The sequence below is a fragment of the Danaus plexippus genome, chromosome 12 (assembly GCF_018135715.1).
Source record: "Danaus plexippus chromosome 12, MEX_DaPlex, whole genome shotgun sequence".
In the NCBI taxonomy this organism is placed as follows: domain Eukaryota; kingdom Metazoa; phylum Arthropoda; class Insecta; order Lepidoptera; family Nymphalidae; genus Danaus; species Danaus plexippus.
This window is the reverse complement of record NC_083545.1, coordinates 5,692,873-5,709,561: the sequence shown is the minus strand read 5'-3', so window position 1 is coordinate 5,709,561 and position 16,689 is coordinate 5,692,873. Positions and strand designations below refer to the sequence as shown.

Sequence of the window (16,689 nt, the reverse complement as noted above, 5' to 3'; positions counted from 1 at the left end):
GGGAGACGCTTTTAACGGGCCCGGTTTAATAACGTGGCATGTTTATATGAGATTTGTTACTGCTTCCTTTTATAATAGATTTACTCATTGCATAGATCGTGGAAATTTCCTGTTTGAGTATCATCGTAATAATAGGAAAATATCGAGAAAGCGAGTATCACGTCATCAATAATTAACTCATTATGCTTGAAATGGAGAAATACAAGAAGTAAATAAGACGCTAAGATTTAATCCGACATCGAAATTGAAGGTATTGTTAGTGAGAGCGTGTGAAATGGTTTGCTTAGATTGAATTGTATCACTGCGATGTTATTCAACAGATAACAGGTGGTCGATAAGTAAATAGATTACTGTTTTTTTGTGTTAACCCTTCCATACATTACTTACTAATCGAGCAACGTGTAAAATTAAATAATGAACGATACAAGTGTCTTCTATCAATAAACAAAGATGATATCCATGTGGCCGCAGTCATTTTACACATACTCATCGCCAGAAATAGAACAGGCACTACATCTTGCTGGTGCTACAGATGAGATTACGAGTGGCTTTGCCAAATTCTTTAAATATGCCATGACTAAGTAATCACGTACCTACAGATAAATATTTATAACTTTGTACGAAATTTACATGTATTATTTAAGATAATCAAACTTTTTCCATACATACATATGTCTTAATAATATTCTGTCAGTTAATTTGTGGGATGTTCTAGATATTATCTCGCATTTTATATTACACAAACATAACAGAACAATAAGCCATTATGTATTTTGTTACTCCGTAATCAGTTGGCAGTAGTAGCACAAGAACTAATGATGCCAATATATCCATGTTACATAACTAAGTGAAATATAATTTTATTATTTTTATTTAATACGTAAATTATACGTTAATTTTGGTTGATGTTGGTCAAGGATATAACATTTGATTAAACGGATTTATGTTCGATATATTTGAAGTTTATTTAACGTAAGCAAGTCTGTAAAGAAAAAAGCGTTTGTCAGATGATAACTCCTGAACTAACCTACATTTGAGTTGGCTGTGAGGTCTGATACTCAAGGATCGTGATGAGAATGTTCCTCCACATCCGACCTCATTCGGTCTTTTGTTAGCTTTTTGTTCTCAGAACTTTCTTTTGAACGACTATCTCTATATTCCTATTCCTACTATCTTGCCATCTTGATGACAAATTTTACATTTCATAACACAATATATTTATCAGATATGATTCGCGTGTTTAATTTTAGATTTTACAAGAAGATTTATCATACAGTGTCCCTGCTTAAGGAAAAACGAGATGAAAGCGACTTTTGGAATCGAAAAGTACATTTTCTTTGTCGCATGTCAGTGAAATGTGATTTCCATTGTTACTGTCTGAAAATTCATCAGAAACGACTGGTTCAGCAGTTATTGAACATGCGATATCTATCGACCCTCAACGGAATCTCCACTGAGTCATGCGATAGATGAGCTACTTTATTCATTCCTTTGAATTTTATTAATATTTCATGCATTATAAGATCGTTGAGATTATAAATATTACGCTGAGAAACTATTCTAATAGACATTACTAAGGATACGTGCAATAGTTACGATTGCATCTGTCCGACAATTTAATGTAATAGTAAATTTCAAATTGATTACAATATTTATTTAAAATATAAACCGTAATGGTAGTAAAATATTATTAATAATAAATAATAGTTTTGTAACGTGTTGATAATATAGACATAATCGGAGGGCAAACTATAGGAAAATATCCGTGGTCCATACGGACGTGGCGATGTATTGAGATAATATTACAATCTCTGTTCATCGATAACGCAACATTTGATATGAATAATGAGATCTTAGACTATCGCGAGTAATAATTTAAATGAAACTAATATTTTTTCGCCTATTTTATCATTTTAAAAAGCTTACATACTCCCGACCGCGATCACGGTTGCTGCAATTAACCGAAACGTCGGGAGTATGTAGTTATTTAAAATAATAAAATACGCGTAGCAATCCGAAAAACATTAGTTTTATTCATTGGATATTAATATTAAAGAAATTTATGACGAAGATTTTAACTTCTCATATAACATATAAATAAGATATATGTACAGAGGTCCCGTATATATTAATTATATAAAAGGTAAAATCTGAACGCCGGCTACATGGATGTTGGTAACGTTTTGTTCCACTTAAATCTAATTATAACAACGACTTGAATACCAGATGATGGAAACGTGTTGCCTACTTCAAATTAAAATAGTGCTATCGTTAGGCGACCTGAATTACTAACACCCCTACAGAGTTTATTACTCCATTAAGTTTTTAAAATTATAAAACATATATTATTATCTGGTTCATTATTTATTTCTTAAAATTTGTCAGGACTGAGTAAATTTTTAAAGTAGGTATTCTTATATTTTATTTGCGATTTAACAAAAAAATAAATTCATTATGCAAATATAAAATATTCTCGATATTTACGATGATTATTAAACAATTTTAACAAATCAGTAAGTTAATTATAAGTATATATTGCGTTCAGAATAAACAATGGTAATCTATAAGTTAGATTATATCTCCCAGGCGTATTTAAACACGGAATCCGCAATCAACTGTAGATAACCGTAGCTATAACTTAATTGTGTAGAACTCATACATTCAGTACAGGTGAATTCGCACGTTGTTCTTAGCGACTTTCATTTTCACATGTTCTTGCCGTTAGATAATTTTATGTCTAACACCTGTAAGGTTTCCCATTAAATTGTATTAGCGAGCAACTCATGTGTAATAAGGAATATGAAATATGGGTGTATTATTGATTTCCTACATATTTACATGAACTGCGACATCCGTTTGTGCTTTATATTAAAGATACCGATCTAATTGCTTTCTTTTGTAACCGATACAAATAACAAAAGTGATTTCTTTTTGATAATATCGGCAGAAAGGTTCACTAAAATATGTCGAAATTATTTTACTATAGACAGTTTTGTTCAGTTTGACGTCAAACTATTAATAAAATACACTATCAAACGATTTTCTTAAAGGGAGCCCGGTTACGCGTTGCATAATACGATTTCTTATAAACTTCTTATTTATTTAAAACTATATATAAGTGTATCAAAATATTCCTCATCTATCTTTCATTGAGTGAATTATATTCGATTGTTCCAATTCATCGTTTTAATCGTTAAGCTATTTCGGCTATCCGCATCCTTGACACGCTTAACCCACACGAGCCCACGCGTATTGTTTTGCTTAAATTTACAATACGTTTAAACATAGATTTCATACAATTCGTACTTCCGTGCGACGAAAACTTTCATACAATCTTCCCGTCTCGCATAAAGTAAGCGAAATTGGATCAAATATATAAAAAAAAAACGCCTGCAGTATTTTAAAATACAGTTATATAATAGCTATAAAAATATTTATAGACAATTTTATATTATAACACACTAATGAAACCATGAAATTAATATGACATAATAAAAACAGTTTTATCGATATAACATAACAAGTACAGTTAATCGATACACCGTACAACACTTAACATCTCGTAGAGATAAAATTTGGTTAGTATTTTGTGACGTATTTTAAATACACTATATATTTGTTCGAACATAAGCGACATTACGAAACCTAATGATAAATTAATTCTGGTATTCACAGCGTTAGTTCTGCATAGCTTAAGTTTATACAGGTAATGTTGCGTGCATTTTCTCCCAGACATTGTCTGTTTGAAACAAATATCGAATTTGTATCTTATGGTATTGGATTAGGGCTTTATTTTAAATGACTGGATAACGCCCACGATACACAAAATAACCCTTGTAGAATTGTTTGCTTCGTTAGAATATTGCGTTGGATGATGTTTTCCAATCTGTATACCCAATATTAAGTTTACTATGTAGCAGTGTAACTAATAGTATATTTAACTACCGTTTTCTATGAGGATAGATAAGTTAAATCTATATAAAACTGATATTTTCGGATTACTACCCGTTTTTTAATATTTAAACTACACGCTCACGACGTTTCGGTTAAACGCAGCAGCCGTGCGGGGAGACGAGATGAAAATGTAAACAAATTAAGTCTTTTGTATACATCAAATTTATAGCATTTCAAGTCAAACAGACGATAATTTTATAGTATATTGTAATAAAATTACTAGGTGAATACAAACAAGTATGAGAAATGTTTTTGGTCGCCGATTTCAAAACGGTCGTTTGTATACATTTATAACCGATAACCTTGTTGTAAATAAACTAACTCGTTTTGGAACGCAACTCTCTTAACTGATAGTTATTCCTAGAATTCGGTGAGCTTTAATATTGCAGGTTGCGACCAGATAGTTAAATAGTCTTTACTTCACTATCGAGCTTAAATTAGTTTCTGGTGTACATTTATAAAAATCTATTTTTTGAATTATAAAATTCAGAAACAAATATATTTTTACAACTTTATACATAGAAAGCTTTTGATTTCTAAACGGAATATTAACAGACTTAGCTCCCGTAAATATATAATTTTGTTTATAATGAAATCCAAACCGAAACTATTTTGTAACATCAAAACAAATACATTATAAACTTAATTATGATTCCATATTGTTTATGATATGAGGCACGCATCTGACCGGAAGGCGCACACGCGTTTCCGTCCGCCATGTTGTATCAAATGAACCGGGACAGCCATTGTTTGATACCTTTCCTTGATCACATCGGGGTCAATGGACATAACTTTATGGTTATGCCTGTTTTATTTTTTTACTAATTAAATTATTAAAAATTCGCAATTAAAATTATTTAGGTATTTATTCTTTTAGTACATTTTCTCGAAATAATGTTACTCTTTCATTATATGATATATATAGTTAACATTTAAGTTTATTTACGTATACTAATTAGTTACGTTAAGTGTTATTGGTTATATATTTTTATAATTTTCTTTAACAGATTTATAATTTAATAAAAAAAATAATTACAATTACATGCAGGTAAATTAAATTAGAAAAGATTAATTCTAGCCAAAACAATTATCTTTCTAACAAATGTCTAAAAATTATGAACCTTCAAGGTCATGTACTGACATACATTTACAGAATTTAACTTTTCAGTTGTATTATTTCGACGCAAAATATATATGCTCATAAATTGGTGAATGGTGTCAGTTAATTCTACAACAATTGTCGATAATTCAGCGAAAGATACGTAACACAGAAAAAAAGACGTTACTGCAACTTCAATCAAATTCCAGAGACAACAGCGAACCCTTAAGCCATAACTAGACATTATGTTTCTGGACACGTAACAAAATCTCATAACGCATTATAGTTGGCTATTAGCTGCGGCCTTAAAAGGTAGCATGCTTGCTAGTGACGTCATCGGAGCATCACCAAGGAAGGAAGTTGAGGTAATGTTAATCGACAAACAATGACTTTGAAATGACACACGATAATAGGAACCAGTTCTTGTACATTGTCATTATTTTCGGGGAAACTGGTTCCTTATCAACAGAAACAAACTTGACTCGGTTTGTTGCTCGAATTAAAATTGTATTACGAATATCATTGCAAGTTTTTATGAAGCGAATCGAATTGTCAGTGCATTCTATGCTGTTTGGAATTCCTTATATTTTTAATATTAAAAGTATAATTAATTAATTGATAGAATATATCAGAATAGCATAAAAGCTATAAATTAATATGAAATTCCTAGTAATTCGTGGTGGGTCATAACGCTCGTACTTTGTAGGCATCACGTGACACAAATAATATATGATACAGACAATAGATGGCGTTGGTCAGTAGCTTTAGTCTCCTTAGGAATTAAGATATTTATACACGTGTGTGATGTGTCCTATGAAGAGGATTTCTACACTACATACAATACTATGTATATTTTTTAACAGTCGAGAATTTTTAAGATTTTTAACCATAACTTATGTATATATATATATATATATATATATATATATATTTATTTATTACAAATATTTATTATAAATAGCCTTGTTATCGACAAACAGCTGGAAGATAATGTCTTTCATCATTAAATTTTGAGTGATATGTTAGGATTTTCTTAGCTTCCCAATAATATATATAACGCGTAAGATCGTAAAATTCTTAAATTCCATTATGGAATAAATTCGTTATTTTCTTAGCAATTTTAAATAAAATCATCAGCCTCATTAATCTCTTACGGATAAATTAAGGATGCATTCTCAATTCTGGCTACCCGCGGAGGTATTCTGCATACCTTAACACAGAGGCCCGATGGATCGCTGCTAATTCAATTGCTCCTACTTTAATTGTTTAATGGGTCATAAATTACCATGACTCTTAAATCTCCAATAACAGAAGACTGTTTTTAAGCGGGACTGAGTGTTATAGAACAAGAAAAGCTAAGACTTATTATTTGATGTATGTTCATTAGGAAACTAAATGAGTTCGTCACAGTCACTTAATGTCATTTTTTTGATTAACCTCGTATACACGGAGAGACGAGTCACCTTTACATGAATACAACTGAAGATTTGGTAACTATTAACCAGTCTAGTTTTTTACCTGGTAACATCGTTTAAATCTAAAATCAGGGCATTTTTAATTGATTTTTTTTTTAACCAAAAGCCCCAGTAATTATGGCTAATTATGTAGATATGACATCTTAGTAGATGTGTATGTAAATATGTTTAGGTAAACTGAATTATATATACAGGTGCCTGCATAAACTATTTTTTAATCAAAAGAGTTTTTCTAATTATACTTGAAATATAATCTGTGGTGTTGCCAGTATGTACGTGATTTTATGAAAACATGCATTTAATATATATACAGTGTTTAATTATTTAATTACTTTTAACAGCTATTTAGTATTTATAGAAATGTATGGATAACGTAATAGAGGTTAAAAATGTGCTATGAAAAAATAATTTCTATGATCTATGAATTAGTAATTAGCTTAATATCGGGTCACTATAGTTCATGATATTTTTTTTTAGTTTTCATTTGTGTGCTCCTATTTATACGGAACGAGTATAACTTAGGGTTCGTTCGTTACAATATTGAATAACGTGGTTTAAATCGAAATGAATAAATAACATTAAAATTGTACTTTTTAATGCACTGCAAAATATTTGTAAGGAGACAAAGAAGAGAGAAAACATGTTATATTTAGCCATGTCCTAAAATAGTGGTGGGATGACATGTGAGTATGAAGCAGTGGTATTGACTCACCTTATAATTAAGTCCTTGTACATCTTCCTCCAGCGATACATCGGAGTACATATCGTCCGCCGGCTCGCCCCCCGACCCGCAGCCAGACGAGTTGAAGGACGACGACCGATACAATTGGCTAAGAAAATAATAATGTTCTCACTTCTTAATTCGCATTAAACAGGACACCTTAGCGTTAATTTCATTCAAAACAACTAGCGACATCTGTTCTAAAGAGAGAAAACCAATGCCATCTAGGGATAACAAACGGTCGGCACAATAGTTTACGTTGGTGTGGGTAGATGGCGCTAAGTTCAAAATATTGTTAACTACTCTAATATTAAGTATAGTTGTTCTAATTATTAAAAACAAATATTTACCTGGCTAAGACATTGGAGCCTATTTGACGTTTTCCGGAACTGAAACAGAAAGATAACAAAGTCGTTTAATAGGAGGTAATTTGAGAAAATGATAACAAATTAGTGTTCTTACTTAAAACAATCTTAAAACTACAGTAGAAACACGACAGAATATAATATATATGTCTGAAAACTATATTTTCGCTTTGATCTTCAGATTCTGGTGAATTTTTAAAAGTTATGTTATTAAATTAACATTACGTAGGAACAAATTTTTTACGTAACATCACAGATATGAATATGATACAAAAGAGTGAGTACCAAACATTAAAATTGCATGATATTTCAAACGACTCACTCTAGCGATTTGTAAAAGTAGGCTAGATAAGTAAGATATGAATTGAATTACTAAATTACGTAGCCGAATGATAATATAGTATTTGAGAGAAAGATGCGTTTCGCTTGTACATATGAAAAATAATACATACGTAAGTAATTACATCAAACGGATTTAATCAAATAAGTTTGGCACTTATTATTAAGAAATAAGTTTATTTTAATAATTTTTAACCAACTTCAAAAAGGAGGTTCCTCAATTCGACCGTATATATGCTTTTTTGTAGTTGAACTTAATATTTACTAAAACGTACAAATAAATGGATTTATGTTATATATGATCTTATTTTAACATATAGTTAGTTTAATTTTAGTTCTCATTGCCGATAATTATAATAATTTTCGGTTACATTGTCAATGATTCTAGTTAACAGTGAAGTTAAAACGCTATATATTTGTATAAATAACTTAAAACAACCGATTCTTATTTTCGCGTAATTCGTGAACGTGCAAGATTATTTTTTAGTTTTATCAAAAATTACAATAAAGATACGAAAGTACATTATGCATGCAAGTGATATTTTGTTGATAATTAAATTTGTTACGTGTTCCTTCTTGTTTCTTCTGCATGCAAGTGATATTTTGTTGATAATTAAAGTCGTTACGTGTTCCTACGTGCCGTTACGTAAAGACAGGACGATGGTGAAACCATGGGTGCACAGCGCCATGAAATTGTCCAAGAAAGCGTTGCATTTAATGCGTTCAAGACCCGCGATTGTGATGTATAATAGACGCTTCAATATAGGGAACCAGATATACTCTAGGTCTTACGATTTAATTAGAACAAAAAATATATATTTTTCTTAATGATTAAAATGTGTTTTACGAATTTAAATACGTTTTTGTTTCTCATATAAATAATATTATGGTGTATAGTATTTGTTCGTTTGTACTTGCATAGAGTATATGTTTGTATATAGTATACTGTATAGATTTTGATGAATGAAAATGGTATTTTGAGAAGTTCCGTTCTGATATGACTGATGAAATAATAAAGATGTGATGTTGACTTAAAGACGGACGATTAGAATTCTTGGTATAAACCTCGTTAACGTTTCTCCGGACATGAAGATATCAATACATTTTACTTATTAGTTATTTGTATTCATCATGAAAAATGCCTGTTGCTATTTGTAAATATTTTCCGTATTCAGTGTTGTTCATATTAATTTCAAGAAATAATTCTTTGAAAAATTTCATTGCGTTTTTAAGTAACAATGTTTTTATACACTTATGTTGTTAATTAAGATATGTAATGTTTATTGTCGTGTGTTGAAATCATGAATCAAATACTTTCAGTGTTTTCGACGATTTTCTCTTCAAACAAACAGTCTGTGACGAACGCGTTATAATAATAACAAAATATATATATATACATATCAATATATATATAACTTTTTAACAATATATAAAACATTTGTACCTACATTAAAATTTTATTCATAGTTTCTTTGTCATAATATTATGATTATTATTATATACACGCTTCTTAGTTCTTGGCGCCGTATTTGAAATATGTTACCAAATAGTTTTATTGTTTTCATATAACATTTTAGCTTACGGCTGAATAAACGAGTCCATTGCCGTCGCATGTCGAACCTTTGAACAATGGAATGGCCACTATAAAACACCAACGCTCACATTGTATTTACTGACAATGATTTATGTGTAAATAATATTTATTTTTATATAAAATACATTTTATTCATATTAAATGTGGATATTGCGTAACTTCTGTTATATACGGAATAGATTTTGGTAACTGGTTAGCCTTAACGAGATACTTTATTTGGAGCATAAAAAAGGAAATGTAAGGTCATTATAATAGAATTGCAACATTTTTAATTTAGCATGAAGGAATTTTAAAATTATAGAAACTTATTAAGCAATAATGCTTTAAAATGGTTGTGTCAAAATTGTTGTTTATATTTGTGTCTATTCAAAAATCGAACACAGATTGTAAAATATATATCACCAAAAAAAATATGTCCAAACCTGTAAGTTCGCTTTCTGTAATGCATGTGTGTATTAAAACGATCCAGCTTAACAATAATATTTAACAGTTAAAATATTGAAAAAAAATTAACACGTTGACCAAACATCACACAACTTGTAACACGTATATCTATCACGACCGTCGACGGCTTACTGACGGTCCCGGGTCCGCGGTTGTGTGAGCCATCACGACTGAGGTATGAATTATCTACAAACAAACCGTTATTAAATTATTAAGTTGCAGGCCGTATTATGTTCGCGTTCAGTTCTCATCACGACTATTGTAATGTCAGTTGCTAAATCTTAGCTTGAAACATAAAAAAAAACGATCCTGCCGTAAACATCCTGAAATCAATGTGATGTGGTTCCATTTTTAAATTATATATATATTTTTTTATCAATGTGAATCAGACGGCTTTTTGTATAATGCCTTGATTTAATTTTTGTATTAGCACCTTTTAACAAATTTCACGTGACACCTGACGACACGTGGGTCTTACTTTAATCTCAAGTTATTAGGATCACGTTGTCGACGTGAAGCAAAGACAGAGATATATAAACCTTATATTAGACACAGTTATATATATTTTTACCTGTTGGCGTCTGACGTTTGCGTGTTAGAAGGACATTTTATTTATACATCTTGGTCAAACAAAGGTTGTTAAAACATCTAACCAAATTTGCCCACAGTCCAAACTATACAGCCATAGGTTTTATATTTACAAGTTAGCGTTATGACGTCCCATATTAATATTAATCGCTGATGATAAATATTATGTTTGGTGTTATATCCTAAACAACTAACAATAAAATTTATTGTAAAATAGCTCTCATATATAGTAACATTATCATACATAAAGCGAGTGTTTAAAATCGCAAATAATATTTTATACAAATCGTAAGAAGTATACAATAATAGCAGCTGAGAAATAATAAGCGGCTTTTAGTTAACAAAAATATTAAAAAAATATAACTTCGTTATTGACATGAAGTTGCACCTTCAAACAGATACTATTACGTGAGAATATTTATTAGTGATAAATTTGAGAGTATCTGTTTAGTTCAACTCGTAGTAGGGGTATACGTCAAACAGACAGTTTTCAATAATTTATTCATTTAACTTCGTTGATACTATCACGTCCGGAAATTTATTAGTCTAGAACTTGACACTGTCTGTATGGTTAGACTATAAAAACACGTGGTAGGGGTATAATGCACAGACGACTAAAGATCGTGATACAACCGTAATATAATAATTTTACGATACATTGCATGAACTCAAGCATCCAAAGCTAATTACGACAGACATTAAAATGTTCACAAATCATGCGAATTAGAACAGGAAGCTGTAGAAGCAATATAAGTAAACGTTATATAGGGTGCGAAACATATATAGAATTTTATAGAGTTTATACAGTGTGATCATAATTGTAACGATTTGAATAACATAGTGAATTTTTTTAGATAAAAAATATGTTTTTGGGATAAGCGATTTACTTAGACACGGAAAATTTGTCATAAATAACAGTTTTATTTTTCTTGGATTATTTAATTTTTGCTTTTTCATAAATATATGACTGAGACTAACTTGGTACACCAGGTAATAAGAGATTTACTTTTTGAAAGGTTTAAAAAAATTTACTCTACAATTCGAATCACTAGTGCCAGAGTAGCAAATTAACTAACTAACTGACATGTATAATATGCTTAAAATGCTAAAATACAGAACCTCCCTTTTCGAAGTCGTTCAGTCGTATAAAACGTTAAGTTTTCTCTGACCACAAATTATAACAGTTTGACCATAAATGTTGCAACGTAACATTACAATTGTTCGAACGTAAAACGTAGTGTTGTGCAAACGGAGCCGCGGCAAGGACAGCAGGCGAAATTAAATAGTTTTGGAGATTGTGAGAACAGTAATTACACGTGTTACGGAACAAACATGAACATGGAATAATGAGAAGAGAGAAGTTAAAGAATTTCATTGACCTTTGCTTGACAGCAGATGGCCAGTGGAGACTACGAATCAGTAAACTGTACGTAGAGAGTTCTATAGTTGGGTGAGAGAATAATGTACGTAAGGTCACCTTACAGATGTACGCTGAAGTGGGAGCGAGAGGTGTAACAGCCAAATCTCTCTACAACCTACAAAAAGATTTGGGCTGTCCAGAACTAATATCAATTCATTCTTGGACCGTACTTCGAAGGCAGTCCTAGTAGGTTCTTTTTATATTTGGTAAGTTAGAGAGAGGTGCTTGGACGGTGGAGGTGAGCGTTTAGCGCGCGTTAGATAGGGACCCCTTAAAACTACACATGGGTCGCAAGTCCCAGGCACTGTTGAAGCTCCTCTTCTTACAACGCAATGGATCCAACACCCGGACGGTGAATCCATTGAATGCTGAGAGGTTTCGTCTCTTGGTTGGTGAGATTGAAGGAGAGAATGGCAGATGAAGTTCAGTAACGAGCTATGTAGACGCCTTAGTTACGATGAGGACTGATCACCATAATGGTGATGAACACGTTTTTACATTTCTTTGTTTCTGTTTAAAAAAACTACTAATAAGATTCGATTAATAGTAAACTGTGAGTTAATTTTGGCCATTTTACGTAATATGCATATATATATATTTAAATATATGTTAAATTTAATTGGAATATTTGATAATATATACGATCAGTTCGGTACATTCTGAATTAATTTTGCTTAATACGTAGAGGTACGTTATTATTAGACCGACAATAGTCTTGCAAATAGAAAAAAAGTTTAAATCTCAGACGCTACCGTAATAGAAGTCTAAAATTGATTGACATAACTTTGGTCGAGAGACATTTAGAGAAATCAAAAGATTAGTAAACAATATAATTTCATTACATAGCTGCGGTTATAAAAAAAAATTAAAAGTATATATTATATATAGAACTATTAAAATAAAAATGTAAGGACGGTTTGATAATTATTTTTGTTACTTGAGGATTTAGAGAATACCTATTTAGCTTGATCCGCTTTAATAGGCTTGTATAATGGATATACGAAATTTAATAAGGTTTTTTTTGGGTACCGTAGCATAGCATCTTTAATCTCAATATAGTTAGTTCCGTATGAATATTATAAAGTTAACCAATGAGAAGAATTTAACTCCTTTTACATAAAACAATTAATAGTTATAATGATTCAGAACTTTTTCTGGAACGTGTTATGAATTAAGCAATCACATGTACTTTTTATAATTATTAAGTAGAAATAGATTAATTGGCATGATTGATTTAATTTTTGTTAGGTCATTGAACTATGTGACGTTGTTTTCAAGCTGTGAAATAACCGGAGGAGGTCAAACTAGAAATACGTTATATTAATTCTTAATGTCAGAGGTCGATATTAGAGGTCAATGTCGTTGTTAATGAAAACATATGACATATGCTGTTATATATGAAACGTCAATTAAATCTGACTATTTTTATTAGGATAACACATTCAACCGACTTCAAGGGAATAGGTTCTGTATTCGACAATCATATAAGCGTTTCGTCGGTCACGTTAAATATATTATAGGTTCCGTAGAACACGATCACGTATATAAAACATAAATCAAGCTGTTTTGTTAATAATTAATAATATAAAATAGAAAATATATACTCACTGTCTCATCGAACCCCACCTTCGATGCGGCAGATTCTCTTGGTGACTAAGGAAAACGACGAAATATAAGCGATAAGGATGCGAAAACTTTAAGCGTCACAACTTACGGTAATAAAACTAGCGTTACTAAACAATAGACAATAAGATAACTATTAAATGACAGCAAAAAATGTGGTGAAAGAAATTAACGTTTTACTTGATATATATAAATAAATAATAAATATTACATAATGGTCTTACCTTGGTGGGGTCCGTCTTAGACTGGTCCTGGTCCATGAATGTCTGTTCAATTGATTCCCGGGACTCCTGTGGCCGTTTTCCAACCTGTTATATTAAAAATATTCGTAACGCAATCCGGACTTTATTTTAATGGATATTAGGTATATTCTTAATTAATAGGTGGATTTTTTAAATTTATCGTTATGTATTAGGGAATTCGCGAATACATAATTCACTCTGTCATATAATTCATAATAAACGTTAATGCATACGTGTGTGTACATTTTTTTTAGTGCGTATATAAAAAAAATATTGGCAGCCTGTTGATAGTTACATTGTTATTAGATGTTAAAATGTCTGCTCTTAAGGCCGAACAAATCCGTATCTGTTTGGACGCTAACATTATCGTCACTTTCTAAATATTTATCACGGAGCTTATATTTTATTTTTTTGTCATCATAACTTCAGTGTTACGTAAAAAACAGATTCATTACGGTGCCTTTGTCATATTTATTGTACTGCAAACAATTCGTACATCTACCTGATCAGGTAACAACCAGTACTAAGGCCTTCGATAGCCGAATCTTTCATATTAATCAGTAGAAGTTAACCATTGAAAAACTCTGTACTTAATGTTCGTCGGTAAATAAATTACGGATAAAACTCATAACGATGGATCTTTGTTTATGGAAAAAATGTCGCAATGTCTAGCCTTTATTTATAACCGGTTCAAAATAGTCTAAGTACAACTTTAAACTATAACTCAAAGAAATATGTATATATATTTTTAAAAGCACAACATAGCTGTCTATACCGTCATATAATAATTAGTTATAGTATATATTATATAGCTGGATGCTAAGAAAATATTTTATATTTATATATATATATTATGTTTCTTTCATATTATTATAAAAAAAAAATTGTCAAAAGATACAATGGGATACTTTCGAACTAAGATAAGTTGACATAAATATATTATCTAAGATACTTTCGGATATTCTAGTACGATTAAGAGGTATTACATCGACAAGATACTAAGCAACAACTGCTTGATACGACGAGATGTTGGTTGTACGAAACAATGTTCCTATATCGTTAGTTAATATTGAACTAAAATTTATTGTTAAAACTATGAAACACAACTAAATAAGACCCTTAAATATGACACACCAGTAAGATATGTTTTTCGTATAATATTTTACTGTAAGATACTGTTTTACTGTAAGTTTTTCGTATCTACATCATGATAAAAAACTAACTATTTTTTATGAGAATTCAAATTATATAATTATATATATATATACTAACGTGGCAGCGGGCGCGGCTTCCCCATCAGCTTCACCATAACATTCATAGTTCTCAGCGTCGGAGATCGAGTTCCCGGGGCTAGAGTCCGCGGTCGACTGAACCGATGCTGTACCGTTCTGGAAGTATTGATGACGTCATGACATTTTAAAATTGGAATCAACTAAATTTCAATACTATTGTACACATACAGTACGTTATTTTAAATATAATACGATAAAAAAAGAATTTATATTTTCTATCACGATCAATATATAAAGTTATTATTTTATATAAAATATATATGGATATATTTTTTTTAGAAATTTTTAAATTAAGAACATGACTTGTAATAGGCATTTGTTGATAAGAGTCTAGCATATTGCTGTGGAAAAGGAAAACAAATTATGCAGTTATTTAATACTAAATTATATTTTTTGTAAATACCTGTAGTTTCCTAGGTATATTCCCTGGCGAGGACCGCGGCGATTTGGTTCTCTGGAACACACTGGGCGCCATCATGACCTCAGGCACCTTTAACTCTGGAAAAAAAAAAGTTCTTATATAAATCACATTGGCATTATACAATAAACTATTGTTTCCAACTTTATTTTATGATGAGGTTCTGTTGTTTCCACCTTTTATTGTGATGATATTAATTTCTTATATACAGATATTGTTGTATGTTAATTTAAAATATTTAATACCTTTCTAGATAAATGATTATCTTCTATGAAAAATTGATGCTTGTTTTTATTATGAGATGGGAATAAATTTTTAGATTTTTTAAAAAGGAAAGGCAACGACCCAAAGTTTTGGAAACAGCAAAAATTTTGCAGCACATTAATTGTGTTATTTTTTTTTCGTAATTTATGAACGATTAAAAGTCTTATCAGGTGACCGATAAGATACTTCTATCGCAATCACTGCACCGTTGTTATGTGTTATTGTAATCGGAACAGTCGCTTAACAAATAATTGCCATTCCAATTAAGATTATTTTTTTATCATGTGTAATATTTATTTTATTTATCACTTTTATTTTCAGTTGCGTTAGAACCTTTTTGTTCACATTGACACGCGGAAACGAAGTTGTCAATTGTAGTGATGTGTATTTTTGGTTATTTTTTAATCTTTTACATGTATTTTTTTACTGTATTTTTTAATTACGGGGTATTCTGATTTATACTCTACTGTAATCTTTCTTATTTATACGAAATGAAAAACCAAAGACGTCATGGTCAGATCAGTAAATTCCTATAAATATATCATTCGTACCAAACTCCTTGTCGTTAAAATCTCTTAAACGTCTCTTTGGCATAAAGAAATATCTTTTTAAACGTAATGCCCACCATATATGACCTGGTTCAGCAGCCTGCAGCAGCAGAGGAAGAGCCTAGCGAGCAGCAGCAGAGCTCGCCACCACGACTCCAATAAACCGACCACATCCAAAACATCACTCTTGAACACCACTACCACATCCGACAATAACGGCAACATTCGGTGACATTTAGTTCTATTGTTAATATAAAACCTCTTTGTTTACAAACTTTTTTATGATATATTTTTGATCCGTTT

The 16,689-nt window shown here is 30.8% G+C and overlaps 1 protein-coding gene across 5 annotated transcripts in view; it reads right to left on the bottom strand.

Annotated features, from left to right (window-relative positions):
• Positions 1–16,689, bottom strand: part of LOC116772324 (rab11 family-interacting protein 4) — a 50,079-nt gene that overhangs the window by 13,051 nt on the left and 20,339 nt on the right. For 3 of the 5 annotated variants that reach the window (XM_032664464.2, XM_032664465.2, XM_032664468.2), the window contains 6 exons: positions 15,560–15,654; positions 15,137–15,252; positions 13,847–13,930; positions 13,608–13,652; positions 7,600–7,638; positions 7,241–7,358 (listed from right to left, as the gene is read on the bottom strand). In XM_032664464.2, coding sequence (XP_032520355.2) covers positions 7,241–7,358; positions 7,600–7,638; positions 13,608–13,652; positions 13,847–13,930; positions 15,137–15,252; positions 15,560–15,654 — 497 coding nt within the window. Of the gene's footprint in view, positions 1–7,240; positions 7,359–7,599; positions 7,639–13,607; positions 13,653–13,846; positions 13,931–15,136; positions 15,253–15,559; positions 15,655–16,463; positions 16,627–16,689 lie in introns of those variants that run through there. The other 2 variants (XM_032664467.2, XM_032664466.2) reach the window with 2 other exon arrangements.